At 38.8% G+C, this 26,826-nt stretch overlaps 1 protein-coding gene and 1 non-coding gene across 12 annotated transcripts in view; both read right to left on the reverse strand.

Moving 5' to 3' along the window:
* The window catches only part of LPP (LIM domain containing preferred translocation partner in lipoma), a 730,287-nt gene that overhangs the window by 93,695 nt on the left and 609,766 nt on the right, over positions 1 to 26,826 (reverse strand). For all 11 annotated transcript variants that reach the window (XM_053564331.1, XM_053564334.1, XM_053564332.1 and 8 more), the window contains one exon: positions 24,213 to 24,382. In XM_053564331.1, the coding sequence (XP_053420306.1) occupies positions 24,213 to 24,382 (170 nt within the window). The remainder of the gene's footprint in view (positions 1 to 24,212; positions 24,383 to 26,826) is intronic.
* On the reverse strand, positions 16,318 to 16,481 carry LOC128568325 (U1 spliceosomal RNA). Its single transcript, XR_008375129.1, has one exon. It is a non-coding gene; the product is annotated as a U1 spliceosomal RNA (small nuclear RNA).

Genomic DNA, 26,826 nt, shown 5'->3' on the forward strand with positions numbered 1-26,826 from the left:
ATTCTGAGGAAATGACTAAAAGGTTTAGAAATAAGTGGCTATCCAGCAGGGTTGCAGGAATGGGAACCAGTTAGCCAGAACATGATCATTTAGCCCACGGCCGTCCTTCTGGTGCTTACGCACAGGGTTTTGGAGTCAGTGATGTCAACTTTGTTCAATTCAGTACAACTCCGCAGTAAAGACATGTCAAGTGCTTACTAGAGGATGCAGTGACAAACAAGATAGCATCCCTGTCCTTAGAGAAAACTTATAGCTAATGCAGTACATGAGAAATAAATAGGTAACTTAACTGCAATCTTCTAAATGCTGAGATGGGGTAAGCAGAAGATGCTCTCACAGGATGCAGGGGAGGATACGGCACAAGGATGTCATGACTCTCGAGGGAAAGTGATGCCTAATTTGAGGCCTGGAAGATAATTCTTGGTCAGATGATGGGGCTGGAAGTAGGAAAGGTAAGCATTTCATGACAGGAAAGTATCTGACCAGCCCCAGATGTAAGAGATGTTCTCCCTACTTCAGAAGTGTGTGTATATGTCTGGGTGCAACGTGCTTGTGTGTGTGTGTGTGTGCGCGCGCGCACGTGCGTGCGTGTGTGCAAATGAACGGCTGGGTTTTTAAATGCTAGTCTGAGGACTCTGAACTTTCTCTCCAAGATAATGAAAAGTCATTGAAGGAACTTGCCACATAAATGAAGAAAGTTCTAAAGGAAGCACTAGTATTATAAATTGGTTAATGAGTGGATAAATGGAGAAGCTGAACCCAGAGGTCCTGGACAGCGCCATGTCTTTGGTTAGAGCGAACAGTTAGTGCCACTCATGGAACAGGAACATGGAGAGGAGCCTGATTTCAAAGAGGAAACCCTGGATTCTGCCTGCAAGTGTTGCATTTGTGGCCCTATGAGCCTTTGTACAAGACTGCTAAGCTGACAGATACACAGTCTGGAGCTCAAAGACAGATCTGTGTGCAGATCTTGTGGCCAGTGAGTTTTCAGCACATAGATGATATCTGTTGTCCTGGGAGCATATGAAAACACTTGAGAGTATTGACTGAGACCAGAGAAGGGAACAGTGCAGAACTTAGAAATGGACTGAATTTAAGCATTGAAGAAAGGAAAGGAAATCTATTCAAATGAATGGAAAGTTGTGTGTTGTTGTTTAGAAGGAAAATCGGAGTGTATGGTGTTACAGAAGGTAAATGAAAAAAATGTTTCAAGAAGGAGATAGTGTCAACATCTTTAAGAGCTTCCAAGGCTCAAGAATGCTAAGGACCTAAAAGCCTTCAATACATTTAGCGTCAAAGAGGTCACTGGTGATACTGAGAAGTATGGTGTCAAAGGGGAGAAGCAGATAGAAACCAGCTTGCAGGGAGGTGGGAGCTGCATCACGAGTAGAGCAGAGAAAATGCTCAGATGTGTGTGTATGAGTGGGGAGGGGGTGGTCAGAGAGAAGAGAGATGCTTTTTTACAAATTAAATTTTACATTTTCTGATAATTATGGATTCGCATGAAGGTGAAAGAAATAATATGTGTGTATCTGATAGAGAAACCTATGTACCCTTTATTCTGTTTCCTCCAGTAACACTGTAAGAACTATAGTACAATAGTACAGCCAGGCTATCACATTAATGCAATCCAATCTTATTCGGATTCGCTGAGTTTCACCTGCACTCATTTGTCTGTGTATTACATGTGAGTACACATACGTGTGTATTTGATTTATGTAACATCATCACGTGTATAGATTCACGTGTCTGTCATATTGGCCAAAATCCAGAGCAGTTCCATTCAACAATGATCCCCCCTGTTGCCCTTTTATAATCATATCTTCTCTCCAGTCCCAAACCCCAATAACCACTAATCTGTTCTCCCTTTCTAGAATATCATTTTGAGATTGTTATATGTATAATCCTACAGTACATAACTTCTAGGGATGGCCTTTTCCACTCACCGTAATTCTCATGGGATTATACAAACTGTTGTGTGTACCAACAATTTCTTCCTTTTTGTTGTTGAACACTATTCCAGGGTAAATGTGTATCACTGCTTAACCATTCACCTGTTGAAAGACATCTGTGTTGCTTTCAGGTTGGGGCTATATAAATATAGCAGCTAGAAGCCAATTTTTGAGGGAATTCAAGTTTGCATTTCTCTGAGATGAATGCCCAAGAATGTAATTGCTAGGGGATATGTAGTTGCAGGATTAGTTTTAAAAGAAATTCCCTAACTATTCTCCTGAGTGGTACCATTTTACATTCCCACCAGCAAAGGATGAGCAATCTAGTTTGTCCACATCCTTCCCCACACCGATGTTGACTATCATTACCCATCTGGGAAATGCTAATTAAAACTACGGCGAGATACCCCTACTAACTTATCAGAATGGCTAAGACCAAAAATAGTAATGAGACAATCAAGGTATATACTTAAGACATTGTCAGAATATTGATGGTTCTTAAAAGCTTAGGAGGATATTAGCGTGACTAGAGAGAAAACTGAGAAAGAAAAAGAGCCCTCTGCACAATCTAGGGGTCACTGAAGGGTTCAAGACAGCAGAGGAAACTGAGAGGTAGATAAATAAAGGAACAGGAGGGTGGGGGTGCCAAGGAAGTTTTGAGGAAGCTTTTCAAGGATGAAGACACTCATCCCCTGACATATCATGTTAAATGAACACTGAGATAGACCTCTGATTTTTGGCAATGTGGAAGTCACTGATGTCTCAGCCAAGGCACCCCATAGGAGTGATGAGAATGGGGGCCAGGCAGGAGGGAGACAGGATACTCTGGGAGGGGATGGGGACAGCATCTCTCAGAGGACCCTGTGGGGTCAATGGAGGAAAAATATGGGCCATGCTTGGGCACAAATGAACACTGATGAAAAGAATCCAACTGAGAGGGAAAGGCAGAAGATGTAGGAGAAAGAATGAATCATCTATGGAGGGAGGGCCAGGAAAGGCAAGGAAGGGACCAGAGATATGTGTAAACCAACTGGCATTTGACAATCTGATGGGCGCTGAGGGACAGAGAGAAAAGGGTACGGATTTGACAGCAGAAGGGAAGGAGCTTCTTTTGGCATCTCCCATTTTTTTCTACAAAAAATGAGGCCATTTTTTGAGAAGGAGGAACCAGGGATGAGAGACAGAAATCAAGGTAGAGTGAAGATTACATGAAACAGTTGAGAACGGAACATAAATGTTGGCTGTGAGTGGGGTTGACATACAGCTCAAGGTTGATTAAATTTATAATGATATCAGCATGTCCGTCTGTTTTATTCCAGAAACACTTAGGTGTTTTGACAAGCCAAAGACCTGAGATTAGGTTCATCCAGGTTAGGATATTGCTAGGGGGCTACATGAGGAAAGAGGGGCAAAGAATTACATTTACAATCTATTTGCCAGAGAAGGTATGATATGATAGGTGTCTTCAGGGTGAATCTTAGTAAAAACAGCTAGCATTTATTAAACATGAATTAGCAGGCAGTATGGTGTTAGGGCCTTAACTCATTCAGTCTTCTTAATAGCTCAACATGATAAGTACTTCCTTTTAGAGAAAAGAAACCCTTGCTTTAGAGAACTGAAGTGTCTTGACCTAGATCACAAAGTAGAAAGCAGTAGAATCTATGTTCAAATTTATGTCTCTTCAATTCAAAGGTTGAGTTCAGTACCCTGCCTTGGAGCTTTCAGGTATGTAGAGGCTGAGCCAAGTATCAAGGCTGGTCTGAATGTCATGAGATATTGAGTTTAGAGTTTTGGGGTTTGAAATTATCTGATAGGAATGTGAAATTGCACTGAAGGCAAGTTTCCTTTAACTGCAATAGGTGGTGACTAATATTACCATATTATTTTCATCTAGAGCAAATGAATAACTACGATACTCTCACAAGAAAACAGAATATACCACGTTTTTCTGGGGCATTGGTACAAGCATGTCAAGGAATCCATCCACAAACATATCCCTTTTCATTTTTGTCTTGGAGAGACCAGTAGTGATCATTTGCGTCGCACCCCTGTTCTCGACAAAAGTGTTGCCCATAGAATCTCTAGGAACCAGGCATCCATCTCTGCCCCTTTCCTTCCACTGGCAGGATATCAGACAGCTCTCCTGCATCTACCTGCCTTTTAATGGAGCACATACTACTGACGGCTCTGTCCCACGTAGGACTCCAGCCACCATCCCAAACATAATTGTATTTGATATTCACAAAACCTCCCTAAGTTCTGTGATAGCTGTTTTACGTGATGAAAATAAACATGAAAACCTTGTTTATTTCTTCCAATGAGTTCTGCCCAAAGAATATGCACAAGAGCAGTCTAACTGCCCTTTTACCCCAAAGCTCTCCAGTGCCGGTAGTCTGAGTCCACGATGGCCTTTTGGCATGCAGACTCATGCTCTAAACACCACTTGACAAGGAGATTGCTCAACCTCCTTTGAAAGTATGATGTATTGCCCAATAGCTGAAAGTGTCTCTCTCCTCCATTACTGGAATCAGCTGCCCAGAACTGGGATTACTGGAAAGAGCTATGGTGATAGGAACACTTGATCAAATATGTAAATTTTATGGAGGCTTCTGAAAGGGATAGTAGGCTCCATCTGATAAGGATTATGGATCCAGAAGCAGAGTGGTGTGATGGGATGTGGGGGTTGGGCACTCCTAGGTGGGATGGGCATGGAGCAATGATGGCAAGCTCGGGAAGGCAGAAAGGAGGAGGGTTTTTTCCAGAAGGGAGAAACAAGGAGAAGTAGTAGACTCTCACGGGAAGTCAAGACTGAGCATAAACTTGGTCTCTGCAGGACCGTGTCCTACTGGCTGGAGAACCTGGCTAGAGACGAAGACCCCTGAGTTTGAGCTCCACCCTGACTCTACAACTGATTTTTTTTGGAATGTCACCCTTTTCCCGGAAGCTTCATGTCTCCCACTTGTGCTTATGGACTTGGACACAACGTGAGGCTCCAGTTGGGAACTGTGAAAGGATTCCATTTGCTGCCTCAGTTCTGATCCTGACAGACTACTCACCCTCACGCCAAAAGTTATAGAATCATCTGGATACCACGAGACTACAGAGCTCTGAAGAAATCCTGCTCTCAGAACTCCTACACCGACAGGTTGGATTTCAAATATACTGAGTCCTTGAATCTGCTAACATCTCTGACAGGGTTACAGAAATCAGAAGTCTCCCTCCTCCCAAACCATTTACAATTATGTCCTGTCTAGGCAGAATTCAAGAAAGGCGAGGAAGATGAGTTAAAGGTGCTCAAGTCTACAGGACAAGAGTTAGGGCCATAACACCTGACATTCAAATACTCTGACTAGCTCTGTTTTTTGGCAAGTCCCTTAAGCTCTCTGAGCGTCCATTTCCACATATCATATATATATTTTTTCAAATAAAAAAGATGTTACCTGTTCACCAGGCTCAAATTTAGGTTGAAAATATTTGATAAACTGGAAAGCACTAACTAGTTATTACTGTTTCTTAAGTCAAGAATTAATCAACACTACCTATAGCAAGATAATGCTGGGTATTAAAGACATAAAGAAATGAGCAATTTACTCCTGGATGGAGATAAAATGTATACTTTACTGTAAGATAGAAAGCAATATATCACTTCTGCTTAAAATAGAGCATAACAAGGTCTAATACTCATATTCATTTTACTCCCCTTGAATTAGGAAGTGGGTTATAAAATTTTTCTTCAACTTTAAAATGTACTAATATAACTCAGAAACTTCTTATTTTGTTGTCATCTTATTTGCTTGTTTTTGAAAATGATGTCCTGTTCAGTAAATTTCTTTATGTAAACCAGTGGGAATTCTACACACTACCCAGGAAGAATGACACTGACATACTGGACGAACCCAGAAGAAAGTGGTCAGGCTATGAGAGGCCTTCGCACCAGGACAGGACATAACAACAGGAACTGGAATTTAGCCAGAGCAGAAGAATCGGATGCACTGGAGAACTTTCCTCAAATACCTACAAAGTACTTGATGTATTAGCTGTCTCCTCTGTGGAACAATGAACAGATGCTGAAAGGAAAGAGACGTTTTTTCCAAAATGAGAAGTAACTTTATAACTTTCAGAGAATTCAACAAAAGGAAAAGTTACCTTGAGAGCTGGTAAATTTCCCATCGCTGGAACTATACTTATTTAAAAAAAAAAAATAGTATGGTAAATCTATTGCAAAATCATTTTGTAAAATCCATTACAAAAACCCCCCTCCTTTTGAAAAATGATTACGTACTCTTCAATTTATTTCTTTCGTAAACTATTCACTTGGTTAAATGGCAAAAAATGGAAGCAGTCCTCCATCTTCCAAGAACCACCCGTAGAAGGAGAACCAAATGGTACAGGTGAAGAGCTTGGAGGGGCCTTTCACGCAGTGCTCAGTGAGGCTCAGCCATCCCCAGAGGTGTGCCCCAGTCCCACATCAATACCCATCGCTCCATGATTTTCTACCATCCGTTGTACTAAGTGAAATCACCCATGTCCGTGAAGTCTGCCTTACAACCTAGTTTCACTCGCAAGGGAATGTGTCTGCCACACACAGTGTCTCCAACATCCCTCTCTCTCAAGCACACTATCATCAGGTGCTTTTTCTGAAGGGGAGGTGGCAAATTACTTCAAACTGCATGCATTTCTATAAGTGCAATAACATTCTTCAGTTTTTAAAGGGCATCTTTTTTTCTGAAGTTGTCATTTGAATTCAAACTCTTCGGAAAACATGCATAATAATCTTAATGATCCCATTGAGTAGTTTAAATTCAAATTGTGGAGCATTCGAAATACAAGGCTGGCAGCACTTTCCATAAATTACTCTCAAATTCAATACATCTCTACACACATACACACACACACACACACACACACACACACACACACACACACACCCTGTTCCAAGCACCACACTCAAAAATCTTTAAATTACAGTTTCTTTGTTCTTGTCCCATTTAAATTATTTGGTTCATATATTAGAACTAGACTGTCTGCTTCTACATTTCTGTATCATTTTTCAAAAAAAAAATTTTACGGCAGACGTAAATGTTTATATCCTCTCAGGGTAAATGGAGCTTTGTTTTAAAGCAGAGTTCCTGGCTTTGGCCTGAGTGTGTGCTGGTGTTTGTATGTCCACATGGGTGCGCGCATGTCTCGTGTCCAGTAAATCAAGTCTTGCTTACTCATTTACCTTACAATTCACTGTGCACACTATAATTTTTAGGAAGTGCTGGAAGACTGAACAAAAAAGATCTCTTCTGAGATACTGCTCACTGAGAATCTTTATAATGAGCTCCTATCTACAGCAGAATTGGATAAATTATACCACAGGGATTTAATGGTTAAAGGAAAGAAATTCTTTAAGGCATATGAGAGAAAAGATCCATTTTCTCTTTACTTTTAGTATATATGAGAATTAACATTTCTTCACAAAGCTTGCCAGTAAGAAGGATTTCACGAACAGGAAAATGTACATAAATGAGCTGGGAGACATCTGTGTCTAACGTATTGCCCACGTAGAGCAAAGCAGAAAGCAAGCGTCCGGCAGCAGAATTCCAAGCTTGTGCAATTCAGAAGTTTAATCGTAACTTCAACTATGAGGAAAAATTTGCCCATGATTTTGAAAACATGGCTGTTCTCTGCCATTGAATTGTACTGAAATCTACCCCCTCCTTTCAAAGGAGGGGGGGCAGTTGGAATATTTGATAGCACTTCAAGCATTGATGAAACAGTAATGATAAGATACTTGGAAATAATTAGGAGATCTTAGACTGATTAAACAGCAGTCTGATGTGTCAACAGCCCCTATTGAAAGTAACAATTCACTGACTTCAGAAGAGGACCGAACAAGCAAATACAACCTTGAAAATGCATGGGTGAGTATTAGCTGCTTAAAACTGAACATCATTACTGCCACAACCACTATCTCGTGAGAAAGTTATTCATTTTACTTACAATGATTTTTAAAAGGCTAACTCAAATTCATAAATTAAAATCTATTTATAGCCAAGGGTCAACAGAAAATCTCTTCAGTGTTGTGGAGGATAGAGGGGAAAATCATCTGTGTCGTCACCAGCAAGTATTAACAGAATGCTGGTGGTGTCTTCAGACACTTGGAATCTAGTCGCAAAGACAGGGCCCTGACATGATCAGATAAACAGCCCCTCCATCTTTTGCCACCCTCCCCCCAAACTCCAAAGACAGTTTATCCTGTAGGGCACTTACTCCAAATCTCCATTTATCTGTTTGCTCGTCCGTAACGTTCAAAGAGTGAGTGTTCCAAAGACTGGTGACTCTGTCTTTTTCGGTTTTGTACCCTCAACAGTTGCTACACTATTTGAAATGCAGACAATGCTTAGTAAGTATTTACTGGATGGACTTCAATGGACTGAAGACCACTTAGGCAGGCAACAGCAGCACAGAGGTAAGAAACTCAGACTAGTAGTTAGAAAATGGGTGTCCCAGCCCTGTCTCAGTTTCTGGGTTATATATGGGCTACCTTCTCTAAGCCTCAGTTCTTGTATATCTCATCTAGAAATAACACCAAAAGCCTTGTGGGACTGTTGTGAACATCCAATGAAAACAACTCTAAAGGTACTTTGGGTATATACGTTTTAAGTATAAGGTATTATTATGCCAAGCACCTTGTACAGGTGGTGAAGGCTAAAGGATATATAATTAGCATAGCTGGAAAACCGGGAGATTATTAAGTGAAGTTGCCTAATGCCATCCAATGGTAACTCAGGGAATTAAAAAAAGTCAAGTTATTCTTTCCTGAAAAGGCCTCGTCATTCTCTTTCATGTACACGTAATATACATTTCAAATAATAACCTGAATTGTTATATGATTTAGGAAATTCACACAGCTCTCTTTTACTTAGAAAAACTACTCCTTTACTGGGCTTCAGTTTACTAATCTGCAAAAAGAGGAGCTTAGGTAAGAGGAATTTCAAAGTTCTTTCCAGCTTTCATGGCATGAAGGTTGACCTCCACTCAGTCTACCAGAAGAATGATCTTAACCTGGTTGGCCCCATTCAGCGCTTCTTTCACAGCTTTTAAGTACCTACCTTATCAGAAAAGGAAAGGCAGCACCAACATGACTTTCTTATGGTTTCAAGGACAAATGAATTCAGCCTTTGTAATGATCAGAGGAAGATGATTAGTCAGTCGTCACTTATGCAAAGAAGGGAACTTGAAGATTTTCCTTTTTTTTTAATCTTTTCCATGCATTTTCTTTTGCAGAATAATATATATGTAATATACATACAATGAATACTCAATAAATCCTTACTGATCTTCCTGATTTCTTTTCCTTTAACCCTAGAAGTTGTAATCAAGTTCAAAATGGAAAATAATTGCTTAGAAATTGGAATTCTCATTCATCGTCTGCTTCCCACCCCATGTTAAATCCTACTTGACTCTCAAGGGCCTGCTCAAATGTTGCATTCTTTGGGAGGCCTTTCTTGCCTAGGTCCATTCTTCTCTGCACCCTTTGGTAGACATAACCCCTTCCTCTGAGCTTTCACAACTGCCTGAATCTCTCTCACAAATAAAGTGGGTTACTTTGCCTTAATATTTATCTGTTTGCATGTCTGACATCTCCCTCTGATCTAAGGGTTCTAGGAGAGCACACATAAGGCTAATGCTGCTCTGTACCTTGCCAGCATTGACCATAGTGTTCTGCACACAGAAGGAGTTCATGCAATGTCTCTTAAAATTGGCAAACAGTTCACACATCAGTTGGAAATGTGCAAGGCGTGTATGATCAAATGCTCATTTCCCCCAAGGAAGTAGAGACAGCAATCTCCTACATTTCCTGGACTCATCTCCATGAGGACTCAAAAACAACCTGGAGAAAAATCAGATAGCACAATTTCACAAAAACAACCTTCTTCACTTTATTTTACTTTGGACTTAATTAATGGTAATGCTTAACCTGCCACCTCTTAATTACACCGGCACATTGGTAAGGCTTATTGATCTGCGCATGAGGAGTTAATTCCAAAAGAGACTTTGACAAAAAGCGCTTTTTATGGGAGAAAACATCATTATTCCAGCAGCGTTGCTGAAATGACCTGAAGATACTGCCCAGCCAGACTCAGGACGGTTTGGCTTCCTGCCACTTGTGCCGACTTCCTAATGATCTCAAAGGAATGTGCAATAACCTTCTAAAAAATTAACTTTTTCTCTCTTTTTTTTTTCCTCTGGTTTTAAAAATGAGATGACATCTAGCAAGCTAAATGTATCCTTAAAGGAAAATGCACCTGGGCTGTACCATATTTTAAACATTAATACAGCCCTACTGAGTATCTAGCAAAATTCTTTAAAGGCAATCGAATTCTCAGTGTACCTCTGTTAAATAACTGGGTATCCAGCTTCTCTGCCTACAAACACAGGCTAGTCTAATCTCTACTTCATCAATTAGTGCAGGTAATGCACTTACAGACTGATGGCCAAAGGTCTAATTCATTGCATGGCTTAAACTGTGTCCCCTTCTACATTCATAGTAGATAGCATTTGGACATGGGTCCTTTGGGAGGTTATTAGGTTTATATGAAGTCATAAAAGTGGGACCCTTATGACGTGATTACCCTTATGAGAAAAGACATTAGAGGGCTTGTCACCCACCTTGCAACATCCCTCCCCACCATATACGGGCACTGTGAGAAGATGGCCATCTGTAGGCCAGGGAGAGGACCCTCAACAGGACCCCACCATACTGGCAAGCTCATTTTGGACTTCTGGCTTCTAGAGATGTGAGAAAATGAAGTTCTGTTGTTCAAGCCACAAGTCTATGTTTTTTTTTTGTTTGTTTGTTTTTTTTTTTGTTGTTGTTATGGTAGTCCAAGCTAATGCGTTGATTTTTTTAAAAAGCACTAAATATTCCCCAGGGTAAGCAGTATTGTTCTGGGCACTACATTTTTGAGAAATGTAGAGTGGGTAGGGAAAAAAGACACAAAGAATAACAGGAAAAAAATGAGGTGGCTCCTAAAAGAGCTCATAGTCTATCTGTCTGAGTGTGAGGTCACTTTCCAATGTACAGTTGAAATGGGAAAGGGTTAAAACAAAAATGAAAGATGAAGACAAGGGCAAAGATAAAAGGTCTGAAAATACAGGGAAAGAAGTACTTGCTTCTCTTAAGCTGGAAGGACATAGGAAACAATTCTCAAAACAATGGTACCCAACCTGGGTGGGACCTGAGATCTATAAAAATGAGCTTGGCTAATTAAAAAAAAAAAAAAAAAAGCAATATCTGATGACAGGTCATCTATTAGCATAAATTTATATAAGGGCAAGGTAGAAGTTAAGATTTAGAGTTCAGGAGCTTAAACTTCTATTAATTCCTCATTTCCCAGAGCCTTTGATTCTCTAAGCTTTGATTTTGTTAATTTTATTAAAAGAGAATAGTAAGAGTTCCTACGTGTCTGCTAGGAGTAGAAATGTATGAATATGTGACATTAAAAGAAAGTAAGATGTATCATATGACACATGGTACAGGCCTCTTCCTCCATGAAGACTTTTTTGTTCAATTTATCCTTTTCCCCCAAATACTCCTAAACTCCCTTCCCCTAGTTCTTTCCTCTCAGGCCCCAACATATTTCATACTTTCCATCTTGTGGAACAACTATTTGTCTTAGTGCTGTCCTAATGAATAAAATGTACTTAGATTCTTTACCTAACCTAGAATAAAAAATATAAATATTCATTTTTTTAAGGAATGTATATCGGAAGGTTCAGTATTCTTTTAACATATTCCACGAACTTTATTAATATAAATCGCCTCAAGTGTCTTTTAGCATTATTGAAGAGTCCACAAAGTAAAAATAACTTCTGTGGAAGATGGTTAATATTGTCTCAAAAATAGTGGACGTGTTTTTTAAAGCCATCACATATGTGTGTCTGTGATTTTCAGGTTGCTTAAAGAATCCTCCCTGTATCCATCCATGTGGCATCTGATTTCCTCATACTGTAAATGTGTAGGACTAAATTAATAGTCACAATTTAAAAAATATAGATGTATATGCATATATATATTCATTGAACACTTAACAACATGCCAGGCCCTTGTGACTGTGAAGTGTTCAAAGAGAACCTCTGCCTTGCTGCAATGATGATATCAGCCTCAGCTGTCACCCACTTCTTCCACAGGAAGGTGAGCAAAAGAAAAGATCTAGGAAGCAGAATTTATTGACTTATTAATTTATTTTAGGTAGGTCCTGGCTGTGGGAAGGAATTGTCATGCCCTGTTCAAAGTCATCAGAACATCGGAGAACTTTGACCCAAACTCCTTGGCCATTTTGACGGGCGAGTCTGTGTGTTTGACCTTGAGTGCAGCAGCTCTTATGATAATTGTACGGCTGGAAGGCAGACAGCTGGCTTCAGAGCTCCCATCTTTCAGTTCACTCTTTTATACTTACATCTCAGCACTGACTCTCCCCATAGGCATCCAGAGCCAAGCTCTTACTTTTCCTTCTTATCCACCCACAAGGTCTCAAGTGCAAGGTGCACCAAAGAGCAGATAAAGGTAGGAGAGCCAAAGACTGTGAGGAGACACGGGCATCTAGAGTGACACCAGGTCCCAGTAGCACTACTGTGCTATGGTGATGAGGGTTACAGAAAAGACAAGGATGAATCCCACGTGACCTTCCAGCCCTCTCTCTCACACACACTCTTTAGGGGTCTGTATCCATCAAGGAGTGAGCCAAGGGCACCAGTGACTTTGTTCTACCAGCGTGGTAAGATTAGATCTCATGAGAGCGCTGGGAACAAAAACCTCTCATGTCCAGGAATGGCTACATCCAATTGGGGATATTTTGGGAAAGCTTTTTAAGGCTGGTTGATACAGATTCTTAAAGGATGGGAGATGGCCTGAGGCAGACAACAGCATGGGCACAGAGAAACCCTGGACACCAGTGTCCAGGAGAAAATTCCATCTGGGACAAGCATTGTAAAACAAAAATGTAGGAAGATAAGAATGAAAAAGTATTTGGGGCTGCTTCCTGTATCGGGTAGGCTGGACGTCCAGATGCATGGGCCTCAAACTTGAACCTAGGAACCTACCTTCCCATTCCCTGCCTCTCCAGGAGTCTGGTAAAAGATGCAAAGTTTCTATTTCCTTGTGCAGAAATTCTGGGGAGGGGTCTGGAATTTTACCTTCTTGATGAAGACTTCAGGGTGATTTTAGAGCAGATGATGTCTGACATATTTTGGGAAAACCAGGCTTCCAGGGTATTATGACTGTCCATCCCTCAGACTTGGGGAGCTCGAGTCAGCAGGATGAAGTGACCTTCCAGAGACTGACATGCTGCCTTACAGCTGACCTTTGGTGATTCAAGTTAGACAGAATTCTCCCTTGCACATTTTGTCTGTATGTTCCTAGGCCTCGGGCCTGGTGTGGCTATCACTACTCCTAGCCCCCCACACTGACTTTTGCTCTGTCCTGTCCTCTCTGAATACTCCTTAACCAGATAACCATGTGATGCAAGAATCTGAAGCTTCCTTTCTAGTTTCATTACAAATGTGGAGAAAATGAAGCTAAAAGAAATGGGGTGAATGCAGAACAGTAGCCAGTCATGCTGGGTGTGAACCAGGTCTGACTTCGAATTTTATATTCTTTCTTCAAAATTATTTGCTGCCTTGCATTGAGCCCCGTAAGTGACAGATTGAATATCTTACCTAGAATCCTAAAACTTATTTTCAGTGTATTTTTAAGATTGATTTTATAGCATTATTTCCCCCTCATTCTATTCTTTTTTTTTTTTTTCTTCTAACAGAAAATTTAAGATTGTAGACATTTCCTTTCTCTCTTCAGAGGGTGCAGAGCAACTTAGAAGACCCTACTAAAATAGATTCCATGCTACTGCTGGGTAATTATCATTCCTTTATCCATTAAGAGTTCTAAGATAAATATGAAAGAAAACAAGGAATAGACTCCTTCCCTATTTCTTTGCATCCTTTTATCTCTAAAGGAGGAAGTTTACTGAACCACTGCCAGCAATTCACTCAGCCTAATGAAGTGTATAAGTAATGGGATTAAATAATCTTAAACCATTATTACAGTGGCCCGATGCTGACATTCATCCAAACTCTGGCATACATCTAGTGGTGAGTTCATGCTTGATTTAAAAGTAAACAAACTAGGGCAATGGGAAAGTTCTAGCATAAAGTTTCAGAAGTATTTAACCTGAAAGTCTGAGCACATCATTCTGGTTAGGGCTGAAGCAAGCACTGTTCTGTTTCCATACTATCTGACCAAAATGTATTGATACCAACATTTTCTAGGGATGTTTCTCTGAACCTGCAACCAAATTTGGTTTAAAGCCCTCAGAAAGTCAGTCCCAAAGATAGATGTTCTTCGAAGGCATCATCAAGACTCGTGTTTTCTAGTCCTTTCTCTGCCACCAAGAAACCATATGACCTCTGGCAAATCAGCCAGCTTTTGGTGGCTTTAATTTTCTCAGCTATAAAATCACATTATTAAATTTCTAAGTTTCCTCTGGCCTTTCGAATGCATTCTAATTTTATGACAACACAAGTTAATATACTTTGGGGTCAAACTGGGAAGAAACAATCATGCTAAGCTAGGCAATCCACTTACAGGTCTATGCCTTCACTTTCCTTACAAGTAAGTGCTGTCTTATGGTCTCAGGGATGTGGTGAACAGTAATCAAGGTTAGCAAAAGGATAGGGAATATTTGGGAGAGAAAGCTAAATATACCATTAGCAAAGGACAGTGTAGTAACTATTCATTCTCCTATGAAAATGTTGCCGCTTTCTAAAGCATATTCAATCCCCAAATCATTTGGTCATGAGTTAATTACTCCTGCAAAATTTTACAGCATTACTCACTTAGATCAGTTATACTTGAAAAGTTTTTTTTTTTTTTTTTTTTGTAGAGACAGAGTCTTACTTTATGGTCCTCGGTAGAGTGCCATGGCATTGCACAGCTCACAGCAATCTCCAACTTTCTGGGCTTAAGTGATTCTCTTGCCTCAGCCTCCCAAGTAGCTGGGACCACAATGCCCGGCTATTTTTTTGTTGCAGTTCGGCCAGGGCTGGGTTTGAACCCACCACCCTTGGTATATGGGGCCAGCGCCTTACCGACTGAGCCACAGGTGCTGCCTCCATATACTTTAAAAAGTTTTACCTAGATATTTTATAGCTGTTTTGCTTCATGAATATTTTTCCTGTTATATTTCCTAACCCTAAAATTACAATTTTTATTTTGTCAGCTTACTCAACTTCGATCATTCTAATATTTTAGAACTTTTTAGGCTTTCCAGAATAATTACATCAAACTATATATCTTAATTTTTAAATTTTGACTGGAAAAGTCTCAGAAAAATATAAATGATACAATGCCATTTATTTAAAATTAAGAAACAACTATATGCAAACAGCATTATATATTATTTAGAGTTATGTATTAAAAATATAAAGAAATGCATGGATATGATAAATAAACTTACAATAGCAATTATCCCTGAATGGGAGTGTTGAGGATGTGATCAGGGAGAAGAACCTAAGTGATCTGAAATAATTTTTTACTGTTTTATTTCTTTCACGGGATAATGAGTACGTAGACTTCCATCGTTATGCTTTACATCTTTGTACACATTAGCGATTTAATTCAATTACATAATTGAAATGTATATAGTACTTTGAGCTTGATTTGTGTTACAGCCACTGTTTCGGTTTTAAACAAGAATGTGTGATGAATTTTATTAAATTCCCTTTGAAAGAAAAATATCTATGGAGATAAGTGTTTGTTTTTTTTTAAATCAGATCTATCAATATAACAAATTATTTTAATAAATTCTCAATATTGTCCTAACATTGCAAATAGAATAACTGAAATGTTTTATTATGTGACACTGCTAATATTTCATTCAGGATTTCTGAATTTGTGCAAGAGGTTTCCTCTTGGGCTAACTCCGGTGTGGCATTATTATAGGGATCATGCTAGCTTTATAAAATGATTTGGGAAGCTTCTCTTCTTTTGCTAGGCTCTGAAAGGTGAAGTAGCACAGAAATTACTTGCTCCTTGAAGATCTGAAAAATCCTATGAGTGACATTTTCTGGGTGTTTTTCAAGTAGGAGCTCTGCATTTCCTCATGTTTATGAGGTTATTCACGTTTCTCTCACTTGGATTTTAGATTTGCACAAAAACAGCCTCTCCTATTAAATATCAAGAGTGATAATTTTAAAATGTCTTCTTTACCTATGCTGAGAGCTTCTTTTCCATTCCCAATATTTGTAATTTTTATCTCTTTATTATCTTCATCGCAAGTTTATTTTATTGCTCTTTTCTTTTCTTTTTTTTTTTTTTAAATAGGGGAAAGCGCGAACGCAGTCTCCCACTACCACAAATTATGCAGTTGAGTTTCCCACATTTGGGAAAATCGCAGGGGTCAGCACATCCGGAGTGCAATGGATAAGCCTCGCCCTGGGAAAACCACCTTCGTGATCATGGTATCTCCCCTGCCAGGTAAGTATGTTATTTTATTGCTTTTTTCAAAAATTTATTTTCTGGACCTAGAAATTCTAGTGTTTTTCAATTTATCCATGACTTTTTAATGAAGTTCTTCTCCCTTTAAGTGTCTGTCTGGTCCTTTTGTAGCTCTTAAAATTATTACATGTGCACTCATTCCTGCTGCACTCAATGGTACCAGCATTACTGAAATCCAACTCTGGATGCATCTCACCTCTCATTGCTCTGAAGTGTCATCCCCATGACTATTTTCTAAGCATTCTTTAACCTAAGAATGTGCTTATTTATTTATCCATTGCTCTCCCGCTGATCGCCAGAGATGTGTGGGAGAGAGAAATAAGCCACTTCATCTACCCTTCTTGCTGGACTCCAAGCCTTTACCGGCTGATTTCTGCCAATATCTTGCTCCATTGTATTTTGCAACGCAACTTCCTCCTGTTAAATCTCTGGTAGATTCTGTCACTTTTCCCTTAGAATTATATCTAGTTTATGCTTGTTTATTTGTTTTTTCATCTAAAGCTTTTCCTTCTTTCTGAGATGATTTGGTAGCTGGTCTCCCAGCCAACTTCCTTATTTTGAATGATTAGCTTTATTGCTTTATGTCTTATCACTATTTTATTTGCTCTGGATCTCTGGTATACTTTATTTTGATTAGTTTGTGGGATATTTGAGTAACTTTTCAGAAATATATATATATTACATATAAATTTATATATAATATATATATTTCTAAAAATATGTGTGTTTTATATATAAAACACATATATGTGATATATATTCTTTCTCAATGTCCATGGAATATTTAAAAGAGAATATTTTGTAGAATACAAAGTTTTATATACTATTGTGTAATAAAAGCAAGTTACCAATGAGTATTTATGGTATGATCCCACTGTGTGTTTTTGTGTATAACCATAAGTGTACAGATGTGTGGTTACAGCCATGTACATATATCCATACCCGTATGTGTACTGAAGTAGAAAAGAATGTTTCATAAAAAGTGAACTGCTATTATATTTAAATGAAAGAATCACATTTTTTTCCTTCTATCTTCTAATTTTTCTCTAATCAGCATAGACTACTAAAAAACTTAAGGTTTTCTAAAAGAAATACTACCATAAGAAAGATTATACTAAGTTCTACGTTTGTCTAACATATCTTAAAATAAAGTGAAAGACACATTCATAAAATTTGGAGTTTGGGTTAACTTTTTTTTGAATACTTAACATTAAGAAATGGTATTAGAGACAAAATTAGAAAAAAGGAAAGTCAGCAATAACAAATGGATTTCCAGTGATTTCTGCTGGCTATGTAGAAAAAGCTGGACTTGGGAAGCAAGGCCAGTATCAAGTCTTAAGTCCTAGCTTGGACAGGCCTGCTCCATGGCACTGCTAAGCTGACGGTTTCTATGACTCCCTTTTCTTGCTACTGGAAATGAAGGCAGAAATAATTGTACCGATCCTCTAGGGTCATTAAATGATAACATGCGATAGGAGAAAAGTGCTTCGTAATAGTTAAAGCACTAATCAATTTTTAGTTGTTATCGTGAATAATTTTAATTATAAAAATGTTGTTGCCTTCTAATGCCTTTCCTTGAGGCATTTCAAGGAGAGCAACATGAGAATGCTCAAGACCAGACAGGGGCTGATGGTTTTTCATCCAGGTAATTTTAGCATTTTAGGTTCTGTAATACTGGAAGGCATGATTTTGATGGTCATCGATTAAAATCTCGGAATGAGAAAGCTGTAATTACAGATGACTTTAAAAGTGAGCAGTGGGAATTTGTCAGGATGTTTGTCTTCAGAAAGTTGAACATGAACTGCAGATTGGTGGCAATAAAGTGCAAGTCTTTTGTTACTTTGAAAACATCAAAATGGGACTAATAATCTCCCCTGATGACTATTTCACAGAGCTCTAACAGGTATGATGACCGTAGTAAAAGATGCTATTCCCACCAGAGAGCCTGCTTAACCTCTCAACAAAGTGCTTGACATTTTTGTTTTTCTATCTCGAACCATTTATTTTCCTTCCTGGGAAAGTTCCGGAAATGATGATACATAATAACATCAAGAAGTATGTATGTGCGTGCGTGTGTGCACGTGCGTGTGTGTGTGTGTGTGTGTGTGTGTGTGTGTTGTGACCCAGAAAGAGAGACAAGAGGAATAGACAAACACTCTCTGGAGGAGAGAGAGGCAATTAAGAAGAGAGAGGGAGAAAAGATCATGTGGATTTTGGGTTCAGTTCTAAACTCTCGGTTCCTTTTCCAACACCTACATAAAAAGCCCTGGGAGTAAGCACTTTTAAAAAACATTTTATTAAGAGGACTTGAGTCTATAAAAGGACTGCTTTCCTGCAGAGGGACCAAAGCCTCCCTTTTAATGTAAGCTGAAAAGTTAGAATGTCTTAACTGTAGTCACTTAAGGACATAAAGGAGCAAAAGGCTGCTAGTGTGCTGGCCACTAATGCACCAAGTTCAGGTACCTTGAAGCGTTTAGTCTCCTGTGGAGTCAGCCTCCTGTTACCGGAAGCCCCTTAATCACTTGAATTTTAACTCTAATAAAAATGTCTGTACGGACTTGTTCTGCTGGAGAGTTAGGAGTTGGATTCCATCCGCTCTGAGTGAGACCTGGTTTAGGGGAGGACCCTTGGCTGCCGTTCTGTAAACAGACAGTCACTGAGAATTTCTGATGTGCTGTGTTCCTAGGCCCAGAATCTTTGGCAATTGCAGACACAAAGACAGGAATTCCTTTGCTAAATCTAGGAGTAAGCTTGTCTCATTATCGGCAGAAGGACACATAAGCGAGAGGCACGGTTTCTGCCCCTTCACACTCATACTGACACAAAAATCTTAAGCAAAGCACCATTCCTTTCTCCTCATATATGTCCTTACATTCCTTCTATGACATTTATTCATTTTGGTATTTCTATAGCAACTACCGCCAGGAAATTGCCCCTAATTTAGAGGGCTTTTCTATTGCATCAGATCATGCTAAAGGAGAAAAGCAATGATAACAATGTTATTAATGGCATTAGCCCGGATAGTAGTAAATAATTTCATGATATATAAGACATCACACTTGTTTATTCCTTCTATTTGAAGACAGGGAAGAAATTAATCTCTCTCCCTAAAAAATGAGAAGATAGGGACTCAGAAGCTAAATGACTTAACCAAGGTCACACCAGGAGATTTAGAATTAGGAAAAAAATAATCACTTTACTTCCCAAGGAAATTTTAGTGACCTTATTTTTTTAATCTGTTTATTTACTCAACTCTGTAAGAATAATCAAAACTAAGCTTTCAAGAGATATATCAGCAAAGTAGAAAACCATATCGCTTACTTTGTTAATAATTATACAAACTTAAAATAACCATGACACAACGTACTTATTAAATTGGTTCAAAATGAATATAAATAATTTCTTCCATGGAGGAGAGGTTATAGTTTAACATATGGTTTCATTGTTGCTGATGATTTTGTAAAGTAGAAAAATCTTTCTAAAGTAATCTAACAAGGTAAAGCAAAAACTTTCCTTAAACTAGACTTGGTAATATAAATCAGTGATTTTATGCAAGGATGTAATTCAAATTAAAAAAATACTCAGCCTCACAAAGGCAGGTTATTTACATACTAAAATATAAGAAAATACCTAATACCTTTTGAGTGGCAAATGGTTTTAAAATGCTGCGTGTAAGCACATCATTAAATTAAATACCTAAAAAGCTAAACATAAAGCTAAAAAGCATAACATATTAATAGTGGAAAAGTATTAAATGTTTATATTAAGTTAAAAAAAAACCAAAATGTGTAAAATGCTTAGAGAGAATTACAATGCTTTACTGAATTAAATTTGTTCAATCATAGCTCCTAACGCGTGTGGGTTAAGAATTCAAGAGATAGGAGGAAAATTTTAATAACCATTGAACCAAAGCTGCAGACATTATGGGTATAGTTTCCCTCAAAATTATGTAAACATTTGACTTATATAGGACCCTAAGTTTATCAACAACTAATTTAGACAGAACTATTATAAATTTAATTTACATTAGATTAGCACCATTCCTGAACTTGGAATCAAACATAGGGGGTCCTTACACAGAAATAATTAACCAAGTCACTATCTTTAATATTCAGATCCTATCAATGAAAAAAAGACGGTATATTAAATGATGGTCAAGGGCTACGTTTTTTCTTCTTTGTATAGAATGTCTAGAGACATCACTTTCCAAAAATGTAACAAAAGCAATTTTGCTGGCTCATGTAGAAAGTGCTTCCAGTTCTAAAGCCTTTGGTTCTGAGCGAGACACATGCACTCCGTTCTGGAGTTGTCTTTCATAAATCTTCCAATGTTGTTTTATTTTATCCTCCGAGTTTCCCCAACTCAGATTCTAGTGTGCAGCTTATAGGACTTACGAAAGTTCAGGAGAAATTAAATACAAATACATCCATCTGAGAGCTTGAGGGCTGTGCTGAACTCCGTAATTAATGCTGAACAAGGGTCTCCTAGGAAAGCTTCACTGAATCCTGGTAAGAATTAAATTACATTCTAGAGTCACCATGAATGTATCTCATTAAAAATTTTTCTGGTTAAAGGTTAAAGGTTCCAATGAAGAAAAGAAGTTGAGGGCGGCGCCTGTGGCTCAGTCGGTAGGACGCCGGCCCCATATACCGAGGGTGGCGGGTTCAAACCCGGCCCCGGCCAAACTGCAACCAAAAAATAGCCGGGCGTTGTGGCGGGCGCCTGTAGTCCCAGCTACTCGGGAGGCTGAGGCAAGAGAATCGCTTAAGCCCAGGAGTTGGAGGTTGCTGTGAGCTGTGTGAGGCCACGGCACTCTACCGAGGGCCATAAAGTGAGACTCTGTCTCTACAAAAAATAAAAAAAATAAAAAAAAAAAAAAAGAAAAGAAGTTGAAGGGACAGTAAGAATTTCCGTTATTTGAATTCATCCAGCTCGTCCAAGTTTGCAATTAAATATCTCCCAGATAGTTTTCCTTGTCACAAGCAGAGTATAGTAAAGGGAAACCAAAGCTGAGGGGGCTGGCATCCTGGAAGAATCACAAAGATCCCACAACACTTGGAATGGAGATTGAAACTTGAGCCCACATGGCAGAGAAACCCATTATTTAGTCAGATTAGACTTTCTTCAGTCTTATTACACACGAGGGAAAGCAAGCAAACATTTAACAGTGGGGGAGGAGTACGCCTGAGAGGTCAGCATAATTTCCTAAAGCCCAGTGAAGTTCACTGCACATTCAAAAATACTCAATAGGTTCAGAAATCTTACTATAGTTAATCCCAGAATAACATTTACTGCACTTCTATTTCCTGAACAGGCCAAGTGTGCTTTACAAATTTTGCCTCATTTCTTTTTCATGAGCCTTTGGGGAAACGACTGCAATCATCCTCATTACGTAGACGAGGAAACTGATCACGCAACTTTCTCAAGAAGACAAAACATTAAGTGACGGGACCAAATTCAAACTCATGTTCTTCCCACTCTAGTATATTGTTTCCCAATACTGTCTGTGTGGCTTCTAGACTGTAGGGGATAAAGAATAACTAAATAAGGCTGCCGTGGAGCATCATTAAAGTAGCAGGAATGGACAATGTCGTCAAAAAAGGGATGAAAAATAGTTACTTACGGTAGGAACAAACAACCTCAGGTGCCTCTACAGACTTCCAACACACGGGCATAGCCCTTAGGAAATAAATAATTTCAAGTGATAGTTCTAAGCCATTGTGATTGACTGTTCTTACAGTCTGTTTAAAAGGCACATCTTTCTCCTTATTTGAAATATTTGTTTTTTTTTTTTTTTTTGAGGCAGAGTCATACTCTGTTGCCCAGGCTGGAGTGTAGTGGCATGGTCATAACTGACTGCAACCTTCAACTCCTGGGCTCTAATCATCTGCCCTCCAAATAGCTGGGACTACAGGCATGTTGCCACCTGGTTAATTTTTCTTTCTTTCTTTCTTTCTTTTTTTTTTTTTAAGACAGGGTCTTACTCCATGGTCCAAGCTGGCTGAAATATTCTTACCTCCTAAAGAAACAAACTTTTCTTGCCTAGACTTTCCCTTCTACAAAAATGCTCATTCTCAATCAATAGGACCTGACTGTATTTGCTTTTATGCTTCAGAAAAACTGAAACCATGTGGCATTTGCAAAGAATGTGGGCTTCGGAGTATGAATAACAGACTAATGATAGAATATACGAAGTTGCTTTCCTCCTCTCTACATCTCTGTATTCTCACTGCTAAAGAGAGAAGTTAGGCAAATAATCTTAACATTTTTTTTCAGCTCTAAAATTATATGGCTTTATAAAGATGCTACATGTGTTTAAGTTGCCTTTGGGAAGAAAATGAAATGAAATTGAACCTAGAGGATCCGCAACTATATGTAATCCTGCGTACACTTAATTTTGTCTATTTTTTTTTGTTTGTTTGTTTTGAGACACAGACACACTCCGTCATCCTGGGCTCAATACCGTGTCATCAGAGCTCACGGCAACCTCAAACTCCCGGGCTCAAGATTCTCTTGCCTCAGCCTCCTGGTAGCTGAGACTCTAGGAGCCTGCCACACTGTCTAGCTAATTTTTCTATTTTTAGTAGAGATGGGGTCTCACTCTTGCTCACACTGGTCTAGAACTTCTGACCTTAAGCAATCCACCTGCCTTGGCCTCCCAGAGTGCTAGGATTATAGGCATGAGCCACCATGCCCAGCCCAAACACTTAATCTTCAAGAACTTTCAGATCTGTGCCACAGACCTCAGCGATAAAATGAGTTAGAGCTGTCATGTTATGGGGGAATATCAACCAGGCCAGAAACTTCTTTAATAAACTTGAACCTTAGGAATCTGCAAAGCTATGTGTGACTCTCCATACCTGGTACCAAGACTTCTTTATTTGAAACCCCTGGGTACAGAGGGACAGACTCTTTTGCAGTTTTGTAAGAAAGTAGTACTTTCCCACTAACATGTGTTAAATAGAAAGAGTAAAATCATGCAGAAGGAGAACAAAGAAATTTACTTTAGATTAAAAATAAAAGTTTTGTATTCATCAAATGGCACTATAAGAAAGTGGCTTAATATGTAGATTAAGTAGCCTTACCGAAATCTAAGATAATGTGACTACCTTTTAGTCACTCAGCTATGTTATTAAAATACAGTTGCTAAAAAAAAATATATCGTTGCAGTGTTTTTTTAGTAAAAGAACTTCTTAGCTCGGTCAACCTTCCTATTCAATTCCCTTTAAGATGCTCTACAAAAATTCTGTTTGCATCACTGAGAACCTGCTGGATAAGACAAGGAAGCAGCCTTCTGGATAGATAAAAGGTGATTCAAAGGGTCCAGGAGTTTGGAAGAACACTGACACGTACAGAGATCCTATAAAGTTTCCCTGAAAACACTGGGACTTCAAATGCAGGGTACAATCTAATAACAAGAGGTATGACTCAGCTACGAGGAAGCTTCTAATGCTTCTGGGAAGAAAACACAAGCTTGTACCTACAGGGTTGAAAATCACCGGCTGATGATAATACCAGCAATTTGAATGGCAGTCCCACCCTCAGTGCATCTTTCTGACCTCATTTGAATGGGGATATATAGAAGAAAAATTGCAATATGCTAACTTATACACACACATATGTATTTTGAAATTTGGCTACATTCTATCCGGAGTGATTAGCATTCCACCACAGAAGACATCTTTGCAAAGCATACTGGGAACCAATGTGGAACTTACAATGTAGCAGGGCTCACAGTAGGCTTTCTTTTCCACGGCATAGAAGGGCTGCCCCCGGAGCTTGTTGTTGCAGATGATGCAGGTAAAACAGTCCACGTGGAAGACCTGATCCATGGCAGTGCATCCTGTACCTTCCCCAACCACGTTTTCTCCACAGCGAGCACAGCGGCCTAGAAAAACAACAAAGGCAACAAAGGGATTGATTGTTAAGAACAGAGCACAGCAGCCTAGAAGGACAAAGGGATTGATTATTAGGAACAAGCCAAAGTAGACTTCAATCCTTCTGAAGACAACGTGGTGGTGGTGGTGGTGAATAGCAGATCCCTAAGGTCAGCAGCAACAGAGCCACCACTACTGTCCTCACTGCCACTAGCAAGGTCACCAGCACAGATACCACTGTCCTCTGTACGGCCAACACAGTGGGAATTCTACATGAATTATATGAGGACATTGGCCCCTTGGCCTAAAGTCTTACAGTCGGTAAACAGCAGAACCCAAGTCTCTCAAATCTCACAGGCAAGTGCAAGAAGAATATGATTTAGGATGCTTGGAGTAGAAGGCCCAATCTGTAAAACAGTCCAGAATCTTCCTGGAGATGCTGTGCGTCCAGTTATGATGTGAGGGAACTGGGTCCACACTTGAACTTTCACAAAAGTCCTGGTTGTAAAACCTCTGTCGCCACAGGCCCTCAGTGACAGGCCGAGGACAAGCTAGACACTTTTATTTCCAGACTGCTCTCACTGCTAGAAAGTTCTCTCTTATATTCAGCCAGAAAGCTTCCTCATTCTTCCCAATAGTTCTAGTTCTGTCTTCTGGGGCCTGTTGAAACGCATCTCATCCTTTGGACTCCACACGCTTTAAGATATCAAAATTCAGATAGCATTGCCTCCAAGTCGGTTCCTAGTTGGAACATCCCTACATCCTGCAATCCTCCCATATAATGTAGCGTTTTGAGTCTCTCACAGCCCAAGTTCACATTGTTTGTGCAGTGTTTGGTAAAGCTCCAGCATTCTTAATTTGATGAATGGGGCATTTGGCCCACTTACAGACATCAGGTTGAAATTTTAAAAATTCACATTAAATTCTAAATTATAACCATAAAATGTAATTTAAAACAAACGCATCATTGAGAGGTGTTATGCTGGGTGCAATCTGTATCTCCTGATTCCCGTTCTGGGAGTCTCGAAGCAGAGGTCATGTCCACAGTTAGTTGTCTCTCTTATTCTTTGTTTCTAATAAGTTAAAAATAATCCTAACAAATAATTTAAGGCCACTAGGAATGTCATCAAGAATCTGCAGGCTTGACAGATAACAGTTACAGCAAGCCTAATATATCATATATATACCTAATATATCATATATATGATAGGTATAATATCCTAATATCATATATATCATATAATATGATATATATAATATACTAATATCATATATCATATAATATGATAATATAATATTATATTATATTAAAAAAAGATTAATATAATCTTCCCGGGCATTATATTAACTCACTCATATTCACAACAACCAGTACCTATACTGTTATTATTCCTGTTTTACAAATGAGGCAATTGAATCACATAGATGGTTAACTAACTTCAAACTAACTTCAAGCATGCATTTTAGCACCTATGCTCTTAACTACTAGGCTTTATTGGCTATTCCTAGTTCTGTGCCTCACGATTAACACAAATCTGACATTGGGGAGCATTATAGAGAGATCTGTCACTGAAGACTGCTTTCAGCACTCCATCACATAGGATTGACAGCCATTTCACACTCAAAAATGGGAGGGCTAAGTGTTTCAACTTCAGAGAAAAAAGGCAACTGTATTTCTAATTTTCTCTGGTTGCATTTGGCTCTAGAATGCAGTTCTTTATATTCTGTTGCATGGTTTAAATGTGTCTTTTAAATATGACCCAAAGTATGGTCATATTTAAAAGTATGCATCTTGAAAATTATCAAGTGTGGGAAACAGACTCATGGGCACTAGGCTGTCTCCACTAGGGTTGATTATATCATAAAGTTTTGATACCATATTGTTGATATTTGATTAAAAATTTTGTATAATATTTATAATGAACTTTGTGGCTGGTTTTATAATTTTCATCCACAAGTAAATTTATACCTGTTTTTATTAAAAGAGAAAATATGTCTTTACAATTTTGGATTTTGCATGTCTATAGCAACAAAATCATATGTGACATTATTTTTTGTGATTATTCTAAAAAAAACCCAAATAACAAAAAAAAAAGTGCTATGTTTGAAAATAATGCTACAATTCTGAGATCTTCATGCCACCTTTGACAACATTTCATTACAGAAAACACTGGTGAACAGAGGCAAGTGGATCACCCATCCATGTGATTATCTAGAGCATATTGTATTCCTATGAAAACTGTAATTTTACATTTCAAATTTGTTAATGGCAGATCAGCAGAATTATCTTTGTATATTATTCTTTTCTTTTCTAGATGTCAAGAAAAATCATGTAATAGGGCACCAGGGACTCTCAGGGATACAGACTACACTTTGGAAAAAAAATATTTCTGGCCAAAGCTATCAGCTGTTGGTCATGCTGGTCTACTAGGAAGCTAAAGGTAGCAATTTTGAG

This window comes from Nycticebus coucang, chromosome 16 (genome assembly GCF_027406575.1).
Source record: "Nycticebus coucang isolate mNycCou1 chromosome 16, mNycCou1.pri, whole genome shotgun sequence".
Lineage (NCBI taxonomy): Eukaryota > Metazoa > Chordata > Mammalia > Primates > Lorisidae > Nycticebus > Nycticebus coucang.